Below are 22,660 nucleotides of genomic sequence, written 5' to 3' on the forward strand. Positions count from 1 at the left end.
GGTGAGATTGGCACAGAATAGGACAGAGTTTAGGGCTGTTGTACATAGGGTCACTATGAGTCACAGGCGACTTGACAACAACGGCAACAACAACATCCCAACATGAACCTATTACTTACCCCAAGAAGCTGTTGTTCAAATCATCAAGGGAACCCTATGTAGTCTAAAATCAGGAGGAAAGGTGTGCATCAGGGTTGTAGCCTTTCTCTATTCCTGTCAGTCTGTAGGTTGAGCATATCATTCAAGAAGCTGGACTATATGAAGAAGAATGTGGCATCAGGATCAGAGTAAGACTAATCAACAGCTTGCTATGTACAGATAACACAATCTTGCTTGCTGAAAGTGAGGAGGTCTTGAAATGCTTGATGCAGAAGATAAAAGGCTGTAGCCTTCAAAATGCATTGTTTGTTTTTTTATTTATAATTTATTTTTCATTTCAATGAACATCTACAGAGATTTTGGAATTCCATTCATTCATTGTTGCACCCCTCTCCCCGCCCCCCCCAAAATGCATTGTATCTCACCATCAAGAAGACAAAAGTCCTCACCACTGGACCAATAGATAGATGAAGAAAAGATTGAAATTGTTAATGATTTCATCTTACTTGGATTCACAATCACCATTCTTGGTACCAACGATCAGGAGACATATTATTGCATTGGGCAAGTCCACTGTTGGTGACCTCTCCAAATTACAGAGGAGGTGATGTCACTTTGAAAACTAAGGTGTGCCTGATTCAGGCTGTGGTCTTTTTAATCACTTGCTAATCATCTGAGAGCTGGAGAGTGAGTAAAGATTACAGAAGACTTGATGCATTTGTGCTGTGGTGGTGTAGAAGAATAATACTGAATATCCCATGGAAAAAAGAGAGAAATCTTAGAAAAGGTACAGCCAGAGTGTTCCTTTGGTGAAAGGATGACAAAGCTTAGTTTAACAAGCTTTGGGCATGTTGGTAGGTGAGGTTATTCCTTGGAAATGGACATCACACTTTGAAAGGTAGAGGAGGATCAGTGAAAGAGAGGAAGACCCTCAACAAGATAGATTAACACAGTGACTGCAACAGTGGGCTCAAGTGTGTCAGAAATGAGGAGGATGGCACAGGAGAGAACAGGGTTCACACATATTGTCCGTAAGGTTACTGTGAGTTGTTCTTGACTTAACACCACCTAACAACAAATAACAGCATTCCAATTAGAGGCCTTTTAAGATTTCATTATTGAGGCTTTACAAGGCTTAGTTATGCCCACAGTCATGCAATTAAAATTAGACATTAGCTAAGGTGATCAGAGTGGACTGAACTAAACAAATGTGTATTTTGATGCTGTGATGATAAGAGTGTGTGTGTGTAAAGTTTACAATGAGAGTAACAAAGCATTGGTTTCTATTTTTAACTTTTTTTTCAGCTGTGCAAATGTATGCCTCTTACTCCCATTTTCATTCTTTTCTCCTCTATAACCTTATCCCCATGGACCTTGTCCCCTTGTTACTTTTCTCCTTCCCACGATTGTCAGTTTCCTAAATGTGTTGCAGGACTAAAAAGTGAAAGTCTTGGAATCTTTTGTCAATTCAAGCATACGCTACATTAGCAAAGAAAACCTGGCGAGAGATTTTATTTCCACTTTTGTCTAGTAATACCTCATTGCCCTTTTTAAAATTCTGTTTTAATTTTTCTTTCCTCTTAAGACAGGACCTACTCCTTGACCTTTTGCCTACTCATAAAGTACTTTTCTAAGGCACTTAGAACATTCTGAGTACTAATGCTCTCTAGTTTCACAACCAACATGCATTTTCTCTCCCCTCTTAACTTTCACTTCTCCTTGTTCATTTCCTTAACACTCTCTTGCTTCTACTTCAACTTAAAATGTTTTATTGACCAAAGGATGTGATTTTATAAGAGGGTCACTGCGTTCTTGAATGTAAATAAAGTGCAAATGCATCTGTCTTTAGAAAGATTAGCAATGAGTTGCAAGAATTTCTCTCCAACTGTTCAGCTAGAATCTCTGAATGTTTGCAGGTGTTTTCCAGCTCTGACTTGTTAGTGTTTGTTCGTAGTTCTATTTCTGAGGCTTTGTGCAAGCAGATGGCACGAAACCACCTGGAAGTAGTTTGTTCGTGGCCTGCTGGCCCCGAAAGGAAGCCTGGCTCTTGGATGGCCCAGCACCCCAGCATTATTACTCCACTCTCCCAGGTGGTTTCCACAGAGCCTTGATGATGTTGTTGATATGTGCCGTCGAGTCGCTTGCGACTCATAGCGACCCTATGTACAACAGCTCTAAACTCTGCTCTGTCCTGTGCCAGTCTCACTGTCTCTGACACACTCATCCTAATTGCCCCAGTCACCGAATCAATCCATCTCCCAGAGTCTCCCAGAGAGCCTTCCCCTCCTGCGCCTGCCCTCCACCCTCCCAAGCATGATGTCTTTCTCCAAGGACCGGTCTCTCCTTATAACATATCATATAAAGTATGTCAGACAAAGCCCCAGAATCCTTGCCTCCAAGGAGCAGCCCAGTTTAACCTTCTCCAGGATGAATCTGTTTGATTTCTTAACAGTCCATGGCATCCTCAGCACTCTTCTCCAACACCAAAGCTCAAATGCATCAATTCTCCTTCTGTCCTCCCTGGTCATTGTCCAGCTCTTTGACACATAACAAGTGATTGCAAAGACCATGGCCTGTACCAGACGCACCTTAGTCTCCAAAGACACACTGTTGCTCTTGAGTACTTTAGAGAGATCCCTAACAGCAGACTTTCCCATCGCAATATGTCTTTTAATTTCCTGGCTGCTGGTGCCAAGAGTGTTGATTGTGGAGCCAAGCAAACTAAAACTGTGAACAATCTCAATCTCGTCACCATCCATCCTGATGCTGCCAATTGATCCAGTGGTGACAATCTTTGTCTTCTTGACATTGAACCTCAATCCATATTGAAGGCTGCAGTCCTTGACCCTCTGCAGCAAACGCTTCAGGTCCTCCTCAGAGCCTTGATAGAGTAAAGATTTCAAGGATTGTGGTTTAGCTTCCTTTTAATTCATTTTCTAAAATTTGAAAGTATTAGTACAGTCTCCTTTGCAGTAAGGTATGGTCATATGATAAGAACATTGACTTTTATTAAACCAATCTAAAATTGAGTTCTGATCGCATTACTGCCTAGGTCTCTCTCCTTGCTCTCTGGGAATAGTTTAGAGGAAAGAGAGACCTAGAAAAAAATTTTTTTCCAGCAAAATATAGATACTTTAGCAAAAATATATGTAAACGTCTAGTGGGTGCATATGCAAAGGGCCATCAGAGTGAATACCTAGGATCTGAGACTTAAATGATAAGATCGGGAAAACAGGTGTCCTGGGGCAAGGTGTGAGAAAGGGCATGGGGATACAAGAGAATGTGTAAATATGTATGTGGAAGCTAGAAAGCTTCATGTTGTCAGAACACAAAGCCCAAGGAGTATGGGAAGTGGCTGGAGATACGGATGGACAAATAACCTTCAGATCATGAAGAACTTTGAGTGAGACATAAAGACAGACATTATCCTGTGAGTGGTCAGGCTCTATTTAAGAATTGGAGCCTTCGAAGTGTTAGGTGAATTATGCCATTGTTAGAGGGGCTATGTTAGAGGGATTACACTGTTGAGGCTGTTCCAGCTAGCGTACAACAAAATACTGCCTGCTCCTGTGCCATCCCACAATCGTTGCTGAGTTTGAACTCCTTGTTAGAGCTGCTGTGCCAGTCCAGGTTGCTCAGGATTGCTCACTTTTCACTTACCAGCTGCTTACTGCTAGGGAGCTCTGGTGGCCTAGTGGTAATGAATTGCACTGCCAACCTAAAGAAGAGCACATGGTTCGAGTCCACCAGCTGCCCCATAAGAGGAAGATGAGCAGTCTCCTCCTGTGCAATTTATAGCTTCTGAAAACCTGCTGGAGGTTCAGCCATGCGTCAGTTCCAACTTGATGGCACACAACAACCACAACTGCTTACTACACATGATATCCTTCTCCAGAGACTGGTGCCTCCATAGAACAGAATTTTATGGCAGTTCGTGGTATGTTTAATTTGTCTTCCAGTACCATAATTCAAAGACATCATTTCTTTGGTCTTTCTAATTTATTGTCCAGCTATTGTATGCACCTTAGTCCCCAAAGTGACAACTTGGCTTTTTAATACTATAAAATGGCCTTTTGGCATACATTTTCCCAGTGCAATGTTTTTGAGTTCTTTACTTCTGCTTCTATGAGCATTGATCATGGATTCAAGTAAAATTAAATCCTTGAAAACCTCTTGTCTTTTTCCTGTTTCTTATGGTGCTGCTATTGGTCTACTTGTAAGAATTTTTTTTAAAAATTTCTTTATGTTGAGGTATAATCCATCCTGAATACTAAAGTCTTTGATCTTCATCCTGTGAACCTAAGAGTAGTTTTTAGAACTTGATGGCCACATTCTTCTTCAGATAGTCCACCTTCTTAGATGATTTTCTCAATGTAAAAATGAAATAAATATTATTAAATATTATTAAAAATACAACCGTGATACCCACTTTTTCTCATTTTAAACCACACTGTATGTCCTTGACTCAGAACCACTTCTGATTGTCCTACTCATTGCTGTTGACTCATGGCTCGCTATCCATCAATTTTCAAAGGCTGTTAAATTACATGGGAGAATACTGACCATCTCTCTTCCTTAGAGCAGCTGGAGAATTCAAACTGCTAAAGGAGCTAGACTTTTGGGGTAGCAGCACATTTCTTTATCTGCACCTGTATCTGTGATTGTGGTTGTTGTTGTGTTAGGTTCTGTGAAGTTGAGTGCTACCCTAAAAAATAAACCTGAGCCTCGTTCTATCCTGTGCCAACCTCACAATCTCTGGCACACTAAAGCCTATTGCTGCAGTCACTGTGTCAGCCCACCTGGTTCAGGGTCTTCCTCTCCTTCGCTGTCCTTCCACCTTTCTGAGCATGATGGGGTTTTTTCCAAGGAATAGGCTTTCCTAGCAACATGTCCAAAGTATGTGAGACAAAGCTTCGCTCTCCTTGCTTCCAAGAAGCAACTGACTTCACCCTTCTCCAGGACATACCTGATTGTTCTTTTGGCAGTCCATTGACTATTCAATATTCTCCTCCAACACCACAGCTCAAAGACATCAGTTTTTCTTCTCTCATCCTTATTCATTGTCTAGCTCTTAGATGCATAACAAGTAATTGAAAAGACCATGGTCTAGACCAGGTGCACCTTAATACTCGAACTAACATCATTGCTCCTCAATTTGGAAAGGTCTCTGACTGCAGACTTTACCAGTACAATACATCCCCTGATCTCCTGACTGCTGGTGCCTAGTGTATTTATTGTGTCTCCACTTAAGATGAGGTCATTAATAGCTTCAGTCTTTTCTCCATCTGTCATGATAGCACCTATCAGTCCAGTGGTGAGAATTTTTGTTTTCTTGACAAAATCTATGATTTTAGAGAAGCAAAAATATATATGCAAAGGAATTTGTGCAAAGGGGAAAAAAGGAAGTGAACATATGAGGTTTTAAAGAGGCTAAACAAAATGAATCTTTAGAAAATTATTGAGACAAACATTCCATCAGCAGAAAATACTGTTAAATATGCAAAAGGACATTTTAAACACAAGGTTTGGCAGATGTGGGTGCTGTGGCCTGGTTACCTTTTAGACTTTTCTGGCTAAAAGATCTTAAAGGAGCTGATCACTCAACCTGCTGACCCACCTGCTCATCTCATCCATCCAGTTACACTTTCCATTTGGTTGGAGGAAAAAGGCAGAGAAACAAATTTCATGTAACACCCAGTATGTTTCTCCCCCCCCCCCCCCCAGGAAGGAGAACAGTTTGTGAAGAAAATCGGTGGCATTTTCGCCTTTAAAGTGAAGGATGGCCCTGGGGGTAAAGAAGCCACCTGGGTAGTGGACGTGAAGAACGGCAAAGGATCAGTACATCCTAACTCAGGTCAGTGTGGTCACTCACAGTGGCGCGCTAACAAGTTCACCAGGCCCGGCAGCAGGAAGGGGCGATCCCGGGGCTCTGGGTGCTGCAAACGTCTAACATGCTCAGCTGCTGGCTGACTGGTTGGCGGCTGGAGTTCACCCAGTGATGCCTGGTCAATCCCATCTTGTTGAGGGTCTTCCCCAGAAGAAAGGCCTGGTGAATATACATCCCCAAACCCAGCTGTGGCATATTATGTACAGCATAATTCTATTCTTAACACGTGTGAAATTATCATGAGTCAGAACTGATCTTGATATCCCAGAAGAGCTAGTCATGTTACAGCTGTAATGATTCCTTACAGCAGAAATAAGCTCTCTCACTCTCATTGCTGTGGAGTGAGAACCAACTCCTAGTCAACTCTCCAGTGAGTTTTCAAAGGCTATAAATTGCATAGGACTAGAGTGCTCATCTTTTTCTCAAAAGAGAAACTGGCAGATTTGAACTATCAACCTTTGGCTTGGCAGTGCAGCTTTTTACCTACTAAGCTACCAGAATTCTCTAGAAAAGAATTGTTGTTGTGTACCGTCAGGTTGGAAATGACCCATAGCTGACCCTCCAGCAGATTTTCAGAGGCAGTTAATTGCATGGGATAAGATTGTCCATCCTTCTCCCATGGAGTATCTGGTGGACTCAAACCTCGTGCCTTTGGGATTACAGTGCAGTATTTTGCCACTAGGCCATAAGAGCTCCCATCCTAATTTTCAGAGAAGAGTTAAGTCTGCTCTATTTTTACTCAGCACTTATTGTCATCTTGTGTACAGCTCTTCCCATTTGAACTGTAAGCTGTGTGAAAGGAGAGATTTCTGCCAGTTAGGTTCACTGCTGTATTCCTAGTATCTGGGAGATCTTCATTTTAAAGAAATAATTTTAAAACTAATCTCAAGCCTATCATAAATGCAGGCCCTCACTAGTTTAGATTGTTTTTTGTTGTTTCTTTTTTATGGAAAAGCATGATGTGTTCAGAAATACAGATTTTTGTCTTAGTTATCTAATGATGTTAAAGCAGAGATAACAGAAGTGGGCGACTTAAGCAAACAAATTGATTCCCTTACACTTTAGAAAATAAGAAGTCCAAATTTAGTGTGCCAGTTCTAGGGGAAGTTCCTCTCTCTCTGTCAATTATGGAGGAAAGTCCTCGTTTCCTTCAGCATCTGCAGACTGGGTATTCCCTGGAGGCCCCTGTGTGTTTGGCCTTCCCTGCAGTCCGTGAGCTTTATTGCACAGAGGCCCAGCGCCAAAAAGATGCACTATGCGCCTGGCAATTACTACTTAGTATTACTAAGGGATCAGCTTTCACCTAGTTTTAGCTCTAGTGAGATGAAAGGTATTACAGGCCACAGCATAGGGCAACATCTCCTACATCTTTTAAGGCTGTGATAGGATTAAGGAGTGTTTCTTTTCATCCACCCTTAATTCTGCTACAGCTTTTTGGTTTATCAGATCATGGAGGATCATTACATAGTTTCCACATTATATACATAGGGTTTTTTTAAGGACTCAAATTCAATCCATGACAAATTTGTACCAGCTTTTGGGAGGGTTTTAAATGCCATGCTGTGAACTTTGGTGTGCGTAATCAATCCATCAAAGCTTTTTAAGTGAAAAAATGAAAGTCAGAGCTATGTTTTTTAAGATGAAGCCAGTACTGTAGACCTGATCAATTGGAAAGAGAGAAATTGGACCCAGAGAGAGAAATGAGGAGGCTGGATGTTGCCAATAGTAAACTGAGTGGAAGAGCTTGAAGTGTTGACAGTAAGGAGGGAAAATCAAAGGAGATGCGTGTGGATGCACTCCCGGACCCCCCTGGACCCCTCTATCCCAGTTCCTCCAACAAAGTCACAGGATATTGATGTGTAATTGGAAGTTCTGCATGAGGAAGACAGCCATCAACAATGGCAACATTTAATTATTGAGGGGAGTCCTGGAGGAGGAGATGGCATTGGGAGGAAGGTGGTAGAGGAGGAGGGAACTCTCATCTCCCTGTAGGTGAATGACTGTGAAAAGCATTTGGAGGTGGGGAGGTTGTTGGCACAACTCTTGGAATACAGTGTAGACCTTGGATTATAAAATTGATTGGTTACATGTACTATTAAATAAGGAATCCACTAATGATTAATGAAGAAAAGACAGTATTAAGGGCATCTGATGAAGACATTGTGGCTTTCTTATAGAGGTTCTTGAATAATTATTGTTATGTGCTTTTGAGTTGCCTGTGACCCATAGCAACCATATGTGTCCTGAGCCAGTCTCACTGACTCTGACACATCTTTTCCCATTGCCCCAGTTACTGTATCCATTTCATCCAGGGTCTTCCTCTCCTGCACTGTCCTTCCATCCCTCCTAGGATGATGTCCTTCTCCAAGGACTGGTCCTCCTGGCCATATATCCAAAGTATGTGAGATGGAGCTTCAAAATCCTAGTCTCCAAAGAGCAGCTTGGTTTCACACTCTCCAAGACAGACCTATTTGTTCTCCTGGCAGTCCGTGGTATGTTCAAGACTCTTCTCCAGCACTACAACTCAAAGACATCGATTCTTCTTCTGTCATCTTTAGTCATTGTCCTGCTCTCTGTTGCATAGCAAGTAATTGTGAAGACCCAGGCGCATTTTAATCTCTAGACTGTCATCATTGCTTCTTCATACTCTGGAGAGGTCCCTGAGAGCAGATTTTCCCAGTGCAATTTGTCTTTTGATTTCCTGACTGCTGGTGCCAGGAGTGTTGATTGTGAAGCTGAGCAAGCTATAATTGTTAGGAATCTCAATCTCTTCTCCATCTATCATGATGCTGCCAATTGGCCCAGTGGTAAGAATCTTTGTCTTTTTGATGTTGAACTTCAGTCCATATTAAAGACTACAGTTCTTGACCTGCAGCAAGTGCTTCAGGTCCACCTCAGTTTCAGCAAGCAAGGTTGTAACATCTGCATAATATAGGTTGTTGATAAGACTTCCTCCAATCTTGATCTTGAATAATAGGGAGCCCTTATTTTTCTGCATGTGTGAAAAATGACAAGATGTTAGGTTAGAATTCTGTGAGTTGCCACTCTCAGATGGTGTAGAAAGAAAACCAGAAAATGAAATGCTTTGTCTAGATTCTAGCTTTTAGAAATTAATTTTTTAGAAAAATACCATAGTATGTAGTAGTATGACTGAATGTTAATTAGTTACTTCAAGATTATATTCTGATCTGCCCAGGTAGGCATTAAGGTGATTTATAAAATATTTTTCTTCCCTCTCGTTTTTGTGTTTATGGTCATAAATGATAATATGCTGTGGAAAACTGCTGAAAAACTTCAGAAAAACGTCTCCTGCAGATAACTTTCTTCAAGTTAAATGCCCATTCTAGACCAAAAGGACCTTGCCCTTGGCCAGGGTAATTTCTACTGAAATTGACACTTGTTGGCAGCTGGCAGTGGTGTTGAAATATGGACCTAACCAGTAAAAGCCATCCATGGAAAACGCTGGCTCCTTTTACATCACCAACAAATGACCATTTGTTAAGGATTAGCTACATTAGAGCATTAATAAGCTGTCCTAGTTTGAACTGGCATCTTAAGATTTGCTGGTCCTTTTAAATAATTTTGATTGGTTTACTTAAGGATAACTGAGTAAGATTTATAAAAATGCACTTCATTTGCTTATATTTGAGAAACTTGACTGATCATACAGATGATTATACTAAGGACTTTTACATTTTTTTGTGCCTTTTCCATATTCTTTTCTTGTTATGCGAATGTCTTTCAGTACCTTCTCCATGGCCTCTCCTTAGAATGACTCATATAGCATATCTCCAGAAAGGCAGCATTGATTAATAAGCATGACACTCATTTTTCCTCTGCTCCTTTATCCCTGTGCTGCATGCACTTAGTTGAATTCTCAACCCTGCCCATTTGTGAAGAACAGAACACAGAAAACCTCAGACTCCCTTCTTCCCCCTCATGCTGAAGTTCACTGGAAAGAACACAGCCATTGGAGATGTATAACTTCCTTTAGTCTAATTGTCACATATGGAAAAGAATACAAATAATTTCCCTCAATAAAATTGTTCTGACAATTAAATGAGATGATGATGATGATGATGATTGTAAAGCACCTGACACAGTAAACCAGATCAATCCCAACCCTCTTAACAGAGCATTGGTTCCAACTCAGATTAGCCCTACAAGGCAGAATAGAACTGTCCCAGAGGGTTTCCTAGGCTGCGACATCCTCTGCCTAGTTGTTAGGTGAGGTTAAGTCGACTACAACTCAGAGTGACCCTATGGACAGCAGTTCTGAACCCAGTCCTGTCCTGTGTCATCCTCACAATCTGTGATACACTTGAGCCCATTACTACAGTCACTGTGTCACTCCATCTGGTTGAGGGTCTTCCTCCCCTTTGTTGTCCCTCCATCTTTCCAAGCATGGTGTCTTCCACCATGTTTCTGCCTAGTGTGTGGGTTAAAACGACCAGTTTTAGAACTAGTAACCCAGTGCAATTTTAAGAATCAGTTATCATTTTTGTTCAGTCAACTGTAAACATTAATTTTGTATGGACACATTAAGCTCGTCCAGGACTCCTCAGAAGGACCTGCGGTCCGGGAGGGGAGCTGGGATTCATCAGGTGCTGATGAGTTGATCGATGAAGCCCCGTTGAAGCTGAGCTGTTGACTGTGCCTCTTTCCCAGAACAAGAGGCGGTGGAGGAATATAGGAGTAGAGCGTATAGACTTTGATTGCAGAAGTGTGCATTGAGAACTAGGTCAGCCACTCAGTCACTAGCTTTGTGATCTTGGACAAGTTATCTGACCTTTCAGACTGTCATCCAAAAGAGCTCATTGCTGTTGAGTCGATTGAGACTTATAATCACCGTGTAGGACACAATGAAAAGGCCTCATTGGGTTTCTAAGTCTAATCTTTACAGTGGCCTACTGCACATCTTTCTCCTGCTGGTCCATAGGGTTGTTTAAAAGATCAAATGGCACCAAGTGTATTAGGCTGGGTTCTCTAGAGAAGCAGTAATATCAGTGAAACTCAGATAGATAGGTAGGTAGGTATATAGGTGGTGGTGATTGTTGTTTTGTGTTTTCAGGTTGGAACAAACTCGTAGCTGAGGTATATAGGTAGATAGATTTTTCTTAAGAAAATGAATTACTTACATGTTTATAGAGGCTGGCAGTTCCCCAGTTTGAAGGTCAGATGTTGGACTAGAGACTTCTCCTGATCCAAACAGCTGCAGGAGCTGATGAACCCAAGATTGGCAGGTCAGATGGCAGGCTGCTGGTTTTGGAGGCTGACAAATCCAAGATGGAGAAGCACTGTAGCAGACCAAGGCTCAAGTCTAAGAACTGCTGGTGACAAGCCAGGTGCAGGATCCAGATTGAGCAAAAAGCAAGTGAGCTTTTCCAGACTTCCATATGTATCAATGCAGGTTACAACCCTGATGAACTCCTCTTCAGCTGATTGGCGGCTCTTAGCTGATCTCTTCATGAAGGCGATTGCCTTATATCTGGTCTCATTAAGGGAATGACTACATCATAACTGCTAAACCCATGGGCAAACACTTATTGGGCAGCTAGGTTGACACACAGCCTTAACTGTCATACCAAGTGTATGAAGTGTTCAGCCTACTAAAAATTCTGTAAACATTGCTGTCACATCAACAGCAATAGTAGAACATTTCTGGAGTTACCTTTAATAACAAAAAGTCCTTTCTTGGAATATTAGGAACACTCTAGCTTTTCCTTTCAGCTCTTTGATGATACCTAGAAATGCAGGTCATCTGAGTAGTAAATTCATTAATTTTCAAGTCCTCGTTGTTGTTGTATACCACTGAGTCAGAACCGACCCCAAGGTGACCCTCTGGCTGGTTTTCAGAGGCAGTTAATCGCACGGGAGGAGGTTCCCCATCCTTCTCCCAGGGAGCAGCTGGTGGTGGCCTCAAACTGCGTGCTTTCAAGATTGCAGTATGTCTTATTGCCATTAGGCCACCAAATATCATTAGAGGCAAAGATTGACTATGTTTCTGGTCAATGGATTGGAAGAGGTCCATATTTGTTCCCAAGAAAGGTGATCTAACAGAATGTGGAAACTACTGAACAATATCAATAATATCACATGCAAGAAAAATACTGCTGAAGATCATTCACTAATGGCTAGCACAGTACATAGATAGGGAACTACTAGAAGTTTAAGCAGGATTCAGAAGACGCTGTGACACCAGGAATATCATTGCTGATGATGGATGGATGCTGGCTGAAAGTAAAGAATACAAGAACGATATCTCATTGTTCTTTATTGACTATGCAAAGGCATTTGACTGTATGGATTGTAGCAAGTTATGGCTGACATTTGAGAAGAATGGGAGTCCCAGAGCACTTAATTGTGCTCATGAGAATAGGTTTCTCCTAGACCAGGAGGCTGTTGTGTGAATAGAGCAAGGGAACACTACATGGTTTAAAATTAAGAAAGGAGTGTGTCAGGGTTATATTATATCTCCATACGTATTCAATCTGTATGTTTAGCAAATTATTCAAGAAGCTGGACTCTCTGAAGAAGAATGTGGTATTGAGATCAGAGTAAGATTCATTAATAACCTACTTTATGCAGATAACATTACCTTGCTTTCTGAAAGTGAGGAGAACTTGAAGCACTTGTTGCAGAAGATCAAAGAATATGGATTGTATTTCAATGTTGAGAAAAAAGAATTCTTAACCACTGGACCTATAGGCAACATTGTGATAGAGAAAGGATTGAAACTATCAACAACTTTATCTTACTTGGATCCACAATCTACACCTTTGGTAGCAGCAGTCAGGAGATGTGTTGCACTAGAAAAATTCTACAGTCAGGGACTTATCCAGATTATTTAGGAACAGTGATGTCAGTTTGAGGACTAAGGTGTGTCTAATTCAGACCGTGGTCTTCTGGATAACTTGGTATGCATTTGAGAGCTAGATAATAAAGAAGAATGACAGAAGAATTATTGATACATTTGAGCTGTGGTGTTAGAGAAGTTAGATGGTGAACATCCCATGGACGGCCAAAACAACAAACGTGTTTTGAAGAGGAAGCTGCCAGAATGCTCTTTGGAGGCAAAGCTGGTGAGGCTTCACCTCACATGCTTTGGGTATGACTATTCCTTGAAGAGGAACTTGATGCTTGGAAAGGCAGAGGGTTGGCAAAGGAGAAGACGACCCTCAACAAGGTGAACTGATACAGTAGCTGCTGCAGTGGGCTCAAGTGTGTCATAGATTGTGAGGATGGTACAGGATAGGACAGGATTCAGATCTGTTGTTCATAGGGTCGCTAAGGGTCATACTCGACTCAACAGCTCTTAACAACAGCAGCAACTAAATACTTAACCAAGCATGATGTCTTCCTCTAGGAACCAGTCTTTCCTGATAACAAGTCCAAAGTACATCAAACAAAGTTTTACCATCCTCACTTTTTTTAAAAATTATTTTGTGTGTGTACCATCAAATCAGATCTGACTGGTACAGGAGGAGATTGTCCCTCCTTCTCCAGCACAGCATCTGGTCATCCTCACTTTTAAGGAGCCTCTGGTTGTAGTTCTTCCAAGATAGATTTGTTTGTTCTTGAAGTTCTTAGTCTATTCTATATTCTTTGCCAGTATCACAGTTCAAAGATATTAGTTCTTTTCAGTATCACAGTTCAAAGGTATTAGTTCTTTTCTATCTTCTTTCTTTATTGTCCGACTTCACATGCATATCACTGTTGATTGTTTGAGTCAGGTACGTCTTAGTTCACACTAACAAGCTCTGCTGATTATTACTTTAAAGAGGTCACTTGAAGCAGATTTGCCCAGTGCAGATGTGTCTTTATTTCTTACTTGCTGCTTCCATGGGCTTTGATTGTGGATTCAAGTAAAATGAAGGCCTTAGCAAGTTTAGTTTTTCCTCCACTTATCTTCATGTTGCTTTTTGGTCCAGTTATGATAATTTTTTGTGTTTTTTTAGATTGAGCTATTATTATTTCTAGGATCACATTTTATAAATAACAGGGCAGCAAGTGATAGATGTTGGAGAGGATGTAGTGAGAAAGGAACTCTTATACATTGTTGGTGGGATTGTGAAAGGGTGCAACCACTCTGGAAGGCAGTTTGGCACTTCCTCAAAAAGCTGAACATAGAAACTCCATATGACCCAGCTATTGCACTACTTGGAATATGCCCTGAGAAAATGAGAACTGAGAAACAAACTGAAATTTGTACACCAGTGTTCATAGCAGCATTATTCACCATCACAAGAACTTGGAAACAGTCCAGATGTCCAACCACAAATGAGTGGATTGAGAAATTATGGTACATTCATACAATGGAATACTATGCAGTACGCAGGATCAATGATTTTGTAAATTATTACAACTTGGGAGGGACTGGAGAGCATTATGCTGAGTGAACTCAGTCCCACAAGGACAAGTGCTGTATAAAACCATTATTGTAGAATGAGTATAAGGATCCAAGAGGGGTGGGAGAAGTTAGAAGCAGAGGGATGAGGATATGTGGGGGTGGGGGGTTTAATCATGGGATTGTACAATTTGATGGGTTGGGGAGTGAGGGAATTTAAAAGAATTTGTTCTTAAAAACAATGTTTTTTAATTTTGTAAATAAACTAGTAGAAAATTAAAAAAAAATAGACAAATGGATAGTCTGAAAACAGGAAAGCATTTATTTCACAGTGTGCTGTGTTCTCGTAATCACTTGGTTTTAGAACCTAACCCTGTAGATGAAGATGTAGATGTAGATGGAGCAAAGAACATAAATTTAAAGTATACAGCTTGATGAATGTTTACAAATGAATGCACCCCCTAGGTCAAGGTTGCCAGTACTCTAGATCTCTCCCTCACAGTCCTTTTTATGTCCCACTCTCAAAACTCATTTCTGTTCAGTTGGAACTGACTCATAGCTGGCCCTCCAGGGGGTTTTCAGAGGCTGTAAATCTCATGGGAAGAGATTGCCTGGTTTTCCCCCTTGGAGCAGCTGATGGATTTGAGTTGGCAGTACAACTCCTTACCCGCTAGACCATCTAAACACTTCCAAAAGGAACACCTATGTCGAGTTTGTCTCCTTAGAATGATTTTATTTATTATGAAAATTTATTCTTAAAGCATCATGATAGATGGTGAAGATATTGAGATTGTAAAAGCTTCAGTTTGTTTGGTTCCACAATCCACACTCTTGCTACCAGCAGCCAGGAAATCAAAGATGAATTGCATTGGGAAACTGCTGTCAGGGACCTTGTCAGAGTACTGAAGAGCAATTATTGTCAGCCTGGAGACTGAGGTGTGCCTGATCTAGGCCATGGTCTTCATGATTACTTGCTGTGCATCAGACAGCTGGGCAATGACTAGGGATGATGGAAGGAAAATTGATGCCTTTGAGTTGTGATGCTGAAGAAAGTATTGATTATACCATGGACTGCTAGGAGAACAGTTTCATCCTAGAGAGGTTGAAAGCAGAATGCTCCTTGGAAGCAAGAATTCTGAAGCTCCATCTGACATCTTTGGGTATGTTGCAAGGAGAAGCCAGTCCTTGGAGAGGGACATCAAGCTTGGGAGGGTGGAGGGACAGCACATGCGAGAAAGACCCTTGATGAGATGGATTGACTCAGTGACTGTGCTAATGGGGGGTCGGTATGTTGGAAACAAGGTTGGCTCAGGATAGAGCACGGGCACCCAACTCAGATCCACCAGTTGCTCCCCAGGAGAAAGCTGGGCTATCTGCTCCACGTAGTTTATAGCTTCTGAAAACCTACCGGAGGGTTGGCCATGAATTGGTTCTAAATACATAACCATAACATGCAGCAATGCTTTGAACAATAAGTAATAATATTGGGATCTGAAATGATGGCATAAGCAAATTATGTGCTGGAGCACCACGTGAGAACATATTACTAACAATAAGGTATATTAAAAGCTCCAGTAGGTAGGCGTCCATGTGATTCATCTTAACGTGAATACTCTCTTATCAGAGACTGCCCGGAGGATAGCAGTCAATTCCAGCTACCAGAGCGTGGCTGTAGGGGCGGTCGGAGGTGCCATCATCAATGTTCTTGACGATGACGACTTTGCATCCAGAGTAACATCCGGCCAGGACCAGCACTTCTATTAGGTGTACACCTGGAAATGCTGAGTCGAAAGTTTTGTTATAAGCAGACAGGTTTTTTTATGTGGATGTATCCACGGTCAATACTCTTGGCACCAGTAGCCAGGAAATAAAAAAACGTATTGCGATGGAAAAGTCTGCTGTTAGAGACCTCTCTAAAGTACTCAAGAGCAACAGTGTCTCTCTGGAGACTAAGGTGTGTCTGGTACAGGCCATGGTTTTTGCAATCACTTGTTATGCATCAGAGAGTTGGACAATGACTAGGGAGGATAGAAGGAGAATTGATGCCTTTGAGCTTTGGTGCTGGAGAAGAGTTTTGAATGTACCATGACTGCCAAGAAAGCAAACAGATTCATCCTAGAGAGGGTTAAACCAGGCTGCTTCTTGGAGGCAAGGATTCTGGGGCTTCGTCTGACATACTTTGGACATGTTGTAAGGAGAGACAGGTCCTTGGAGAGGGACATCATGCTGGGTAGAGTAGACGGACAGCGCAGGAGAGGAAGACCCTCTTTGAGGTGGATTGATTCAGTGACTGGGGTAATCGGAATGGGTGTGTCAGAGGCAATGAGATTGGCACAGGATAGAGCAGGGTTTAGGGCTGTTGTACATAGGGTCGCTATGAGTCGCAAACGACTCTACGGCACATAGCAACAACATAACCAGAACCAAGAAACAAGGTGTCTGATTATATGAATACACCATCATTTGGCTGCGTATGGTTTGTGCCACGTCTTCTCAGGCTGCCGCAGAAGTGGGATTGCCCATTTCCCACGCTGTTCCAGGTTTTGTCTGTGGCTCTGCTATGGTCAGCAGTTCTGCCCTGAAGTAGACACACGGAACTGAATGCTCCTCTTTGCTCTTTGCCCACACGTCTCATTTTTAGACAAGAAGGCTGACTGCACAATCACCATGGCAGACTCGGATTTACTGGCTTTAATGACTGGCAAGATGAATCCTCAGTCGGTAAGTAGATGAAACGTATGTCCCTCTTGTGGGCGGGTCATTTAAGCTCTTCCCACCTCATATGCATATGCGTATGCTCAAGCCCCAGAATACCCAACCCATCCAAAACTCGGTGTCTCCAAAAATGTTCGTTTAACAAATGGCAGTCTCTTGTGGAAAAATATATGTGCCAGATGCTACTGTGGATGCTAGAAGACCGAGAAGGATAAAAAGTTGTTCCCCTGCTCAGAGCACCCACAGGTGGGGAGGAAACAGAGTTGCAGAAAATTAGCACAGCCAAGGAGCCAAGGCACCGGCCAGGCTGTGATAGGAAAGGATGAAGCGGAGGCATTTACGTCCACTGGGCCTTCATGACAAGCCTTTAGGGAGAGCAGTGTTTGTCCCTTGTGCTGAGTCCCATGGGTGGTCATAAGCTTATGATGCTCAAATGAAGACCATTCCAGGTGGAGGAAGCAGTGTAAACCCAGCATGACCTTTTATATTTCACATTTCTCTCTATTGCTCTTCTTCTTACCCAGACTCTCCATCCCTGACAAACCTTAACTTTCATCATCCAGTCACCTGTTGTAAGGAGCTCCTTCCAAGTGGTTAGGGAGCTGTAGCCAGTCCCTCTGTGGGCAGACGGCTAACATAGCACTTGAGCGTCAATGTGCCTGCCTCTTCCTCCATCAAGTTGTGAGCTCTTCAAAGTTAGGAACCAGAAGCTCATTCCTCTTTGTGTTTCCAGAGCTTAGTACAAGGCTTGACATTTTTAGGTTTTCAGTAGATGTGGGATTAGATTGGTTGAAAAAAAGTGCTTATAGATTGCACAGATCCCCTTGGTCCCAAAATTGTCCTGGACCTTTTTATATTCTTCAGTGTTGAAATCACTTTGATGTGCTGATTTCAGAAAGCCAGGGGTGTAAAAGAATCAAAGATGCTGCTTCCCACGGTAGCTATATTGTTACTAATTTTTATTTCCTTAACTTTATTAATTTTCTTTTTTTCCACCTAAATTTATTGGCTTTCTGGTTCTCTGGCAATTTGCAAGATTAGGTAAAACAGCAAAACCTTACTCTGTTGTCCTTTTTTTAAAAAAAAAAATTATTTTATACTGGTTTATTTACAGAGTTTGTATACATTGTTTTTTACACTGAATCTTTCCCATTTTCTTCACACCCCACCCTCATCCCCCATCAGATTGTACAATCCTCTGCTATCCTTTTTAAAAATTCCTTTTCTCCTAAGCCTCTGCCAGCTTATGCCATAGCGAGTGCAGAATCAATGCCTATGCCTTGTTTCAGCTGGATCCGTTGGCACTGATATTTCCTCCCACTGAGCCTGTTCTCGAAACCTGGACAGCACAGAGGCCACCAGTGTAGGAGCTGGCTGCTGTCCTCTCCCGCCCGCCGTGCCCTCCACGCAGCACTGGCAGCTGGCAAACACATCTGCCCTCACTCTCCCCACTGGTCTCTGCCCTGTACATTTTGAGGAGAGAGGTGTTAGTTGATGATTTTTGTTTTGTTTTGTTTTAACACCTGTTGACACCCAAAGGAATTAAAAATGGCAGGCCTGCCTTTCTATTAGTGTGCTAATGGCCTTCCCTGCTGCTCAGTGGAGGACTTAACTGGAAGCCATTAAGCGCAGTGGAAACGAATTCCAGGGTTTGGCTCCAGCTGAAACAGCAATGTGTTCTCCAGCAGAAAGCACATAGGAAGAACACCTAGGGGCTGATTAAAATGTCCTCGTGTATGGATGCTCTAAGGAGTGAAGATTTCATGTTTTCTCTATTAACAGTTAATATAAAAAAATTCATTTTCTCTTTTAACGCAAAAGAGAGGAAGATGGTATATTTCTGCTTGGTAACAGAGAAATTATTGGTCTCTGTTTTTAGAGGACATATGTTTAATATATTGTATTCCGAGACACCTGACCTTTAAATCATCAGACAGAAGGCCATGAGCCATATAGAAGGGAAATATTTAGTTTGTCCAGGCAAGGGGAGGGAGGAAGAATTAGTCACCCTTACCAAGAGGTGGAGAAAAAGCAAAGCCCTGTATATTCCCTTGGAAGATGCAGAAGGAAGTACTCCCAGCTTCTTAATGTGCAGCCAGAAACTTATTCATCTTACCCCTCCTTATTTTAAGAACTGAGTTAGGAAACTGAGATCATACATAGCAGGAAAATCGCACCATGGTCCCAATTTTGTGATTTCTCTTAGATTTTTCCCTGGATTTTGTTACATGGCGAATTTAGCAAACGTGATCTGATCGCAGGTAGTTGTTAAAGTGAAACAAATTATGGCTTGTTGGTTCAGATTGGTTTGATTCTCCTTCTTGAGCCAAAGACTAACACAGGCACCCCAGTCTCAGCAGACAGTAGGAATAAATCCTTGATCAGAGAGAGGAGAGCAGGAAAAGGTGACATTTTAATCCACACCTGTACTGAATCCTAAGAGTTTCATGTTTTGTGTGTGCCTGTTCTCCTGGCAGATTACCGACATTTTAATTTGATCTTCCCAACTCACTTGTAATGTTTTTACACAAAGTAAATCCTATATAAGCCCAGTGTGCCTAGTATTTTGAAAATGTGCCCATTTTTAATGAAATAGCTAAGAAGACAGATTTAATTGCTAATGGAGAACTTTGGAAAGGTGTCCCTTTCAAATGCTCTGTGTTAAGCATGGCTTTTACAAATTCTTCCTTAAAAGAAATCTAGTATTTTATTTCAGTATGCCAAGTTTCCTATTTTGAATTAATTTAAGTGACCTAGATAAATGAATGGCCTCAGGGATGGATTGTCTAGACATATCAAAGCAGATACCACCAAGCAATGACTTCATTTTTCTTCCTCACAGGCCTTCTTTCAAGGGAAACTGAAAATCACTGGCAACATGGGGATGGCTATGAAACTACAGAATCTTCAGCTTCAGCCTGGCAAAGCGAAGCTGTAAAGAACTCCCTTTGACAACTTTGGAAAAATCAAGATGAGATACATAGTACTATATCCGTATATTTCACTGTCAGAAGTTAGACCGAAAATAAGCATTGGCAAATAATATGGGGTAAATTTGTTTTGAAATGAGTGTGACCAATCTTGTTTTTCTTAAGCTCCTGGTGAATAGAGCCTGATGGTGTACTGCTGCTTTGCCGAATTGTAGACAACTGTGCATTACAGAGTTCATACAGTAATTATGGTCTGAGGAAACACTGAGTTTCAGAATAAAATTAGGAACAGTAAAATCCAACAACTATGTAAACAAAAGCACTCATTTTGCTTACAAAGTATATTTAAAAATTTTTCTGCTGAAGATTCAATTTAAGATTTTTTTTCTTCCTTGGGAGAACTAGGGAAGAAACAAAATCCCAGCAGCTAGCTGGCCAATAATTAGTATTGTGCACTTAATAACATTAGTCTGTTTAACATTAATAGCTCTAAAAATTCCATGCTGGGGTGGTTTCTAAAAACAAAACTAAACAAAACAAAACAAAAAAACCCAGCCCAACACAAAAACCAGTTTTATAATTTTTCATTTTATGCAGTCAGAATGTTATTTTCTTCCCAAAGCAAAAGAAATATGATTAGCATTTGAGGGATAAAACATCTATACATGAACACAGGCCTATTTTTAAAGTAAGAGTATTTTAAAAAAGATAACCTTCCTGAAAAAGAGTCAGAAAAGAACTAATCTGAAAAATAAAAATCTTGCTTTGAGATGCACAGTTTCTAAATTACAGTCTATTTAACTCAAAATGTAAAGCTGTCAGTTCTAATTTTCCTTTTTCATATACATTTAGCCTGATTGATTACCCTCAGTTAATTTATCTTTTTCACAGGTTTTTCTAATGCTAATGGTACTATTTCTTATAACTCAATGACATATATAGGGTAAAATAATGATTTTGGAAGAATGTTTAATAGAAAATTAAAATAACTCTTCCTGGTCTTCTTTGTCTTCATTGTGTTATGTTCTTTTGATGTTCTCAGAGTTTTCGAGATGACAGAGCCTGAAAGGCAGAATTGGGGATGTTGAAGCTGTGGGTTTCTCACACATCTTCGGCTGGTTACAGTGGCTCAGTCAGCTTGCGTGGTGAGGAGGCAGTGTGGTTCAGGGGGCAAGCACTTGGCCAGCAGCTGCTTCTTCGGCAAATAAATAACTGGCTGCCTGGGCTTGATTGCCAAAATGGCAAAAGAGGGAGGAGGGTTTAAACAGCTGATCTCCAGGTTCCCTGGTTCCTTCCCTCCAGGCTCTGATAATCAGAGCTGAGCAGAACTGTTCAGGACCCAACCAGTCCCACCTTTGTGCTAACGTGCTGCTTCACTCGCAGATGGCCCAAGGTAAAAAGCCATTTGATTTTGTTATAGTGTATATTCCATTTACTTGTTTTATTTGGAGCCTGTTAATCATTGGAAGCCTGTGATTAAGACCGTTGACCTTTGCATGTTCTGTGACCAGCAGACCATTTGGTGATGATGGAACAAGACGGTGAAGTAACTAGTGTTAAGTTGGTCTAAAAGAAACTCAGAATGCAGCCCTTACTTCATAATCATTGTGGATTTCCTGGGAAGACCTTCAAGAAAAAGTGGAAATTAAATGTTTGATTTGCCATAATTTTATTTGCATCATTCTGAGCACAACAACAGATACTTGAGTTTACACCTGCACTGAACACATACAACAGGAGATTACAGAACCAAAGCAAACAAAGAAAAGCAAAAACTCATTCTTGGAATAGAAACATATGTGAATAGAAATACGATAGAAAGGCATTTAGTGATTTCCTAGGGAACAAGTTAAACGGATGTAGGTTAAGATCTTTACATAGGTTGAAGACCCTACTACCTCATCTATAAAATTAAGATTGACTTTTACTTTCTAGGATTATAAGAATATTGAAAGGTAATATTTTTTTAAATTTTTATTTTATTTTATTATTTTTCTGTGAGTGTACCATCAAATCAGATCTGACTGGTACAGGAGGAGATTGTCCCTCCTTCCCTGGCAGAGCATCTGGTGGATTTGAACTGTGCGCCTCTGGGATTAAAGCACCAAAAATAGTTCTGAGTACACTGTAGTCATTGAATCAATGTGAGTTCCCTTATTATCCCACCACTGTCACCACCTCTCACTTCTGTGTTCTGTGGTCTGTAGTGTTATGTCCCTCTCTTTAAACCTTTCTTATTTGTTCATTCATTTACTCCATTGAAATCTAATGAGACAGACATTTAATCAGAGTAATGAAAATTACTTGCTGTGAGATGCTGTGGAGGAAATGGTCACAGTTGCAGTACTGTGACAGAATCGCAATGAGGGAGGCATCTCAGAAGGGGTGATATTTAAACTGAGACCTGAAGGTCGATAAGGAGCAAATCCTGCAAAGAACACTGCATCAAAAGGTGGAAAGAGGCATGGCTGGCTCCAGAAACTGCAAGGAAGCCAGTGTGAGTGGGGTAAGGGAGCAGAGGAGGATGAAAGGTGCTAAGTCGAGTACCACTCACAGCGACCCTATGAGCAGTGGATCTGAACCCTGTCCTATCATCATTCCAGACGTATTCAAGCCCATTGCAGCAATCACTGTGTCAAGCCATCTGGTTGATGGTCTTCCTCTCTTTTACTGATCCTCCAC

General features: G+C 41.3%; 1 protein-coding gene across 1 annotated transcript in view; it reads left to right on the top strand.

Moving 5' to 3' along the window:
• Positions 1–19,986, top strand: part of SCP2 (sterol carrier protein 2) — a 148,900-nt gene extending 128,914 nt beyond the window's left edge. Inside the window, exons 13-15 of the mRNA XM_006879690.1 lie at positions 5,824–5,953; positions 16,975–17,054; positions 19,891–19,986. Of these exons, the coding sequence (XP_006879752.1) occupies positions 5,824–5,953; positions 16,975–17,054; positions 19,891–19,986 (306 nt within the window). The remainder of the gene's footprint in view (positions 1–5,823; positions 5,954–16,974; positions 17,055–19,890) is intronic.
• The last annotated feature ends 2,674 nt before the right edge of the window (positions 19,987–22,660 follow it).

The sequence above is a fragment of the Elephantulus edwardii genome, unplaced genomic scaffold, assembly GCF_000299155.1.
Source record: "Elephantulus edwardii isolate Elephantulus edwardi_28Jun2011 unplaced genomic scaffold, EleEdw1.0 scaffold00005, whole genome shotgun sequence".
NCBI classification, from domain to species: domain Eukaryota; kingdom Metazoa; phylum Chordata; class Mammalia; order Macroscelidea; family Macroscelididae; genus Elephantulus; species Elephantulus edwardii.